We start from the raw sequence: 5,741 nt of genomic DNA on the forward strand, positions 1-5,741 counted from the left end.
TCTGGCTGTCCCAGTGAGGACAGCAGCAGCCACAGTGCTCTGCACCTCTGCACCTCTCCTGGGACAGGCCAGCGCTGGGTTTGCATCTCGCAGGCAGCAGCTCCCTTGGCAAAGGGAGGATGGACGGGGTCACACACAGACCGGGGCTTCTCTCACCTTCCAGGTCATCTCTGACTTCGACATGACTCTGAGCCGCTTTGGGTGCAATGGCAGACGCTGCCCCACTTCGCACAGTGAGTCGAAGCCCCTGTTTATACTGCTGCCAGTTCTGTTTGTTCTCTGTGTTTGTGTCCTCGGTCCCTGTGGCCCCTGGTACCCCCTGCTCTCACCCCACTGAGCTGTGCCCAACAACTGGCAGCTGCCGCAGCTTCGCCCCGTGGTGAGCCCGGGCTCAGCTCAGTGTCCCACACACAGCTCGTTTTTGGGAGGAGCTGGTGCTGGAGACCCGGGAGAGCTGCCCTCTAGAAAGTCTTCTGTTTCTGGGCTGCAACATGGGCATTTTGTTGTCTTTACAGATATCCTCGATAACAGCCGTGTTATCAGTGAGGATGGCAAGAGGAAGGTAGGTGCTGTTTTGTGAGGTACTGCTGCTTGGCTCTGGTTTTTGTCCCTGTCACCCCTCATAAGAAGGTGGTACTGGCCTGTGTGACAGCTCTCCAAGCTGTGCCTTGCTGCCAGGGCAGAGAGCAGGCCAAGTGTCCAGGCTGCATTTCAGCAGATGCTGATGGAAGGAGAAGTCAAAAAGGGAAATACAATTTGCATGCTGGGCTGTGAGCATGTTCTGTCTGATAAGAGGAGGAAGGGGTGTGTGTGTTTGTCTTTGTGCATCCGTATGTGCAGTGAGAGCACAGTTGGAGCCAGCTGGGCTGCGGAGGGTTAACGAGTCCTTCCAAGATCTCCAGATTTGCCCAGTGTGAAGCTGTTCAGTTACATGGTTCTGGCTGTTTTTCATGGCAGATGCTTTGGAAGAATTTAGAAATGCTTTTTTTGTTGCTTATAGTCTCTTTAGACGTGGTCTTCACTCTGTTGTTTTTCCATCTGTACGACACTCCAGCTGCAAGACCTGCTGCACTATTACTATCCCATTGAGATTGATCCCAACCGGACCCTGGAAGAGAAGTGTCCCCTTATGGTGGAGTGGTGAGTGCTTGTGTGTGATGACCTTGACCTTGTCCAGGCAGCTTCTTGTCCTCGAGGGCTACAAGATACAGGGCTTGAACTGTCTCTAGGCTTGGCATCAATACCATGAAGTTTTAGTTCTTATTTTTCTGACTGCCAGAAGGTTGCAGCCCGGGACGCTCACTGTGATGTCCTTCCTTAGGTGGAGCAGGGCCCACGAGCTGCTCTCGCAGCAGAAGATCCAGAAGGGTGACATAGCCCAGATCGTCAGGGAGTCGGATGTGATGCTGAGGTATGGGCAGGGGGTTCAGCTGCCTCTGTGCAGGCAGCTCCCCTGCAGATGCAAATCTCCCTCCCTGGGGCTGAGCTCTAACCATAAAGAGCTGAGAGCCAGTGCCACGTGCTGCAGCCTGGGCTGCTCCGTTCAGGGATGACTCCTTCCTGCTCAGACACCCCTTCCACCTCCCAGGTCTTGGCGAGGAGAGGCTGGGTGCTGGGCAGAGCTCCCTGTTTGCAGGGCAGGGCAGCCTGCAGCTCATCTCCTCCACAAGAGGTTTTCTCTCCACACACTGTAACTGCTGGACTTTATCCAGCAGTTTGGCTCCGCATTGAATTTCACCCACAGCACAAAAAAGTTGTGCAAAAACTTGCTGTGAAAGTGGGACTTGACAGTGATCTTCCTAAAACCAGCTCGGGGAGCCTTGGTTTGAAGGACCTGCCATCTCAGGGTGGAGATGGTTCTGTCTGTCTGGGTTTTCATGACCCCGAGTTTCCCTCCTGCATGGAAATCATGTCCTGGCAGGCTGAGACTGTTACAGGTCGGTCTGATTGTCCTCAAACCAGGCTGAGCTGAGTGGGCTGGCAGCCCCTGGGCAGGCTGTGCCCCCTGGATGTTCAGGATCTGCTGGACTCATTGCTCGTGTGCTGCTTCCTGCTGGGTCACTGCTGCCAGGAGGGCCTGGGGGTCTGCAGCACAGCCCTTGCACACACAGTGCACACCACAGAATTGCTGGTGCCACAAAAAACTCACGCTTTTTGCAGAGCTCATGTGCGTGTTTGTGTTTGGGAAAGCCTGGGCAGAAATATGAGCAGCCAGCCCACAGCCCAGTGGGCACCTGCTGCCAGCTGGGCATGGGATACGTGGTAACGGACACGCCTGTTCTAGGGATGGATTCAAGGAGTTGTTTGATCAGCTGCATAAGAACAACGTCCCACTGTTCATCTTCTCTGCTGGTGTTGGTGACATCCTTGAGGAGATTATCCGTCAGGCCAACGTCTTCTACTCAAATGTCAACGTGGTGTCCAACTACATGGACTTTGATGATAACGTGAGTTTCTGCATCACGTTTGTGCAGTGGGGATGAGGAGAGGAGGGTTGTTAGACTGGAACTGGGGGCTGCTCTAGGTTAAACAGGTTTTAAGCTGCTTGTTAACATTTCTAAGTACTTGATCCCCATAGATGGAACTGATCTTTGCTGGGTCACAAAAGGCTGGTCGTGGCCTCCACCCCATTTGCTCCTCCCTCAGGGGCTGTGACCTGCCACCACAATAGCAGCTCTCTGAGCTGGAAGGTGTTAGAGGTTCCCCTGCCCTGGATTCCCAGGATCTCCTGTTCATCCAGGAGCTGGATCAGCAGTGAGAGGGAGCAGAGGGTGGGCTGCTGGGTGCAGGAACAGCTGAGCATCTGCTCGTGATCTTGGGAACTTCTCACCTTTGATTTTGGTGGCAGGAAGGGCCCTGCCACGTGTGTCCAGCACTGTGTGCTCTGTCCTGGTGCAGGGGAAGGATGGAGTTAAACACAGAGATCTTTCCTGATCCAAAGGCCAGATGTCCTTTAATGCAACTTGGAAGGCTTTTGTTGATGTACTAAGGCCTGAAGAGTCCCAGTGCACATTAGACAATTGCATGTCTCTTACAATGAAGCCCTCTGTTCCCACGGGTGCTGTGCTGGGACAGGCTGTCCTTGAGGGAGCATGGGACAGTGTGACACTCCTGCCCCCTGCAGGAGCCAGGCTCTGCCCTGGGGCTGCCCTGACTGTGGCTTTCAGTGGCCCCTGACCAGCTCCAGGACAGCACAGAGCCCTGACTATGGTCTCCAGGATCTCCATCCTTTGGGTTTGTTCTCACCATCGGGGGGTCCTGGGTTCTGTCTCCAGGTGTTCTATGGCTGCTGGTTTTCCAAACTCCGTGGGATTTCTGTGGGATCACTTTGATCTGTTTGTGCAGGGAATCCTCACACATTTCAAGGGACCTCTCATCCACACCTACAACAAGAACAACAGTGTCCTGCAAGGTACCAAGTATTTCCAGCAGCTGAGCACCAGGACAAGCATCATCTTGCTGGGGGACTCCATGGGTGACCTGACGATGGCAGATGGCGTTCCCAGCGTGGAGAACATCCTCAAGATAGGCTTCCTCAATGACAAGGTGGGTGTGAGCAGCAGTTGTCTTGCTTCCCTGCCAGCCTCCCCCCAGTGTGAAGCCCGGGGGGCAGCAGAGGGGGGCAAGCAGCTGCACAGGTGCTTCAGGGCAGGCAAGAGATTCGTATGAGCTCCCATGGGGTGTGTGGAGGGAGCTGGGGGGTGTCTGAGCTCCCAGTGCCACGGGGGCACTGCCAGGGTGGTTGTTGACCCCTCTGGCAGCATCTTCATTCTCGGGTGCTGGTGTTCACAGTCCCTCCTCTCTCTGGGGCCCTCTCCTCTCCACACTGCAGGTGGAAGAGAGGAGGGAGAAGTACCTGGATGCCTATGACATTGTCCTGGAGAGCGACGAGACGCTGGATGTGGTCAACGGGATCCTCCGGTACCTCCTTACGGAGACATGAGCTGGGCAGGCAGCACCCCAACCCCAGCCCCCCAGCAGGGCACCAGGGCACTGAGTGTCCTTTCCTTGACAAAGATGGAGTGGTGGATCTGCTGGTACCTCCTGGACTCCATCCTGACACTGGGCGGGCTCCCTGCCCCGGATCTGGGTGTTGTCTACATCCTGATCTCCTTGACCTGCTTCAGACAGTCCTGGAGTGGGAGGGGTGAGATGGAGGAAGCTTCTGCACTCCCTTTACCCCACCTGTGCCCAGCTCTGCTGCTTTCCACTTGGACTTCATCCCACTTGGACATCATCCAACCAGTGGCCAAGGCCACAACAAACCATTTTGTGATTCAGGTACAGATGTTCTGCGCTTGCTTCAGCAGCTGGGTTCAGAAATGGAGGTGATTTGCTGGGGCTTGGGGACAGACCTGGCTTAGGTGGAAACTGTTTAGTTTTACTGTGTTCCAGTTTAAGAAAATAAGTCTCTCTCTAGTCCTGTTTCCTGTGGGCTTCTAAGTGCTGGGGCTGAGCTCTGGTGGTGCCACCCGTGGCCTTGCCAGCCGTAGTGTCACCCAGCGCTGTGTCCCCCCCAGCCCCTGCCACCTCAGCTCCAGGCCCTCCCCGTCCCTTCCAGAACCCACCAGCTGTCACCAGGTGCTAGAGCTGAAGCTGGAGCACAACCTGTCTGTGCTGGAGGGTCCCAGGAGTTTGGTTTCCCTCCTACCCAACCCAGCAGGTGCTGGAGCACAAAACCTGCCCTGGGCTGGGCTCTGTGCCCCCGTGGGCAGGTGAGGTTGGTCCTGTGGTGCTGCCCAGACACTGCAGGTGTTTCATGGCACAACAGCAAACTCCTTGGAAACCAGTAGAAATTTATTCGGTGCAAAGTAGGAGTGGTTGGAGGAGTTCACCATCACCCTTTGCACTCTTCTGCTCTGGCATTTCTTGGATCTCTGTCAGCAAGACACTGTGCAAAAGCTTTTAGAGCTGGTGGGAGGTGATCATGCTGGTCACACCTGGCAAACCTGAGAGTGCCCAGTGAAGTAGCTGCATTTGGGCATCACAATAAAATGGGGCTGATTTTTTTCTCAGTCACTTAAGGCTGTTGCTGCAGGGCAGGGAGGATGGGGATGATGCTGCTCCCTTAAGGCCTGGGTGGGGGAGGCTTTCTGTTCCCCCTCTCCCAGCTGCTGAGGGGTTTGCCAGGTCCTGTGGTCTTGGGGGGGCCCAGGATTTCTGGAATGGTAAGTACATGGGGCACTGGGGCTTCACCCTGGGAACCTGAGCCCCCTCCAGCCTCTTGTCCCAGGGAGAGTGGCAGCAGGGAGCAGAGGCTGGGCCAGGAGCAGGGACCAGCACAAAAGGCTTCTCTATTTTTCCTCTCTAAAGAATTTAACGTGTATATAAAAAATAACAACCCAACCCTAGACTACAAAATGCTGTGGTAGAAGTGGAGGGGAAGCCCAGGAGGCAGCAGGGGAGGTGGGATGTGCAGTCACTGGCTGAGGACAGAGGGACTTGTGGAGGGGACACTGTGGAAGTGTGGGTGCTGCTGTCCCTATGGGGCGTCTGGATGCCCAAACCGAGGGTGTTTCCCACCTCCTTGCCTGGGTTTATTAGCTGGGGGTTGGTGAGTTCTGCCCAGGAAGATCACATCAGGAATCCTCAGTTAAATAATATGGGAGAAAAAAAATCAAAATACACCCCTGCAGAGCTGGGGAGGGGCAGGGGCAGATTCCTGGGGCAGCTGGTGGGAGACACTGCCCATGATATGGCCAAGATGAGTCCTCTTCTCTAGGGGAGAGAGGGTCCACTCC

The 5,741-nt window shown here is 55.2% G+C and overlaps 1 protein-coding gene across 1 annotated transcript in view; it reads left to right on the top strand.

Annotated features, from left to right (window-relative positions):
• NT5C3B (5'-nucleotidase, cytosolic IIIB) overlaps positions 1-4,061 on the top strand; it is a 5,425-nt gene extending 1,364 nt beyond the window's left edge. Inside the window, exons 2-8 of the mRNA XM_009994202.1 lie at positions 164-233; positions 516-562; positions 1,055-1,140; positions 1,322-1,411; positions 2,285-2,447; positions 3,346-3,546; positions 3,833-4,061. Of these exons, the coding sequence (XP_009992504.1) occupies positions 164-233; positions 516-562; positions 1,055-1,140; positions 1,322-1,411; positions 2,285-2,447; positions 3,346-3,546; positions 3,833-3,943 (768 nt within the window). The 3' untranslated portion in view covers positions 3,944-4,061. The remainder of the gene's footprint in view (positions 1-163; positions 234-515; positions 563-1,054; positions 1,141-1,321; positions 1,412-2,284; positions 2,448-3,345; positions 3,547-3,832) is intronic.
• The last annotated feature ends 1,680 nt before the right edge of the window (positions 4,062-5,741 follow it).

The sequence above is a fragment of the Chaetura pelagica genome, unplaced genomic scaffold (assembly GCF_000747805.2).
Source record: "Chaetura pelagica isolate M959 unplaced genomic scaffold, ChaPel_1.0 scaffold963, whole genome shotgun sequence".
NCBI lineage: Eukaryota > Metazoa > Chordata > Aves > Apodiformes > Apodidae > Chaetura > Chaetura pelagica.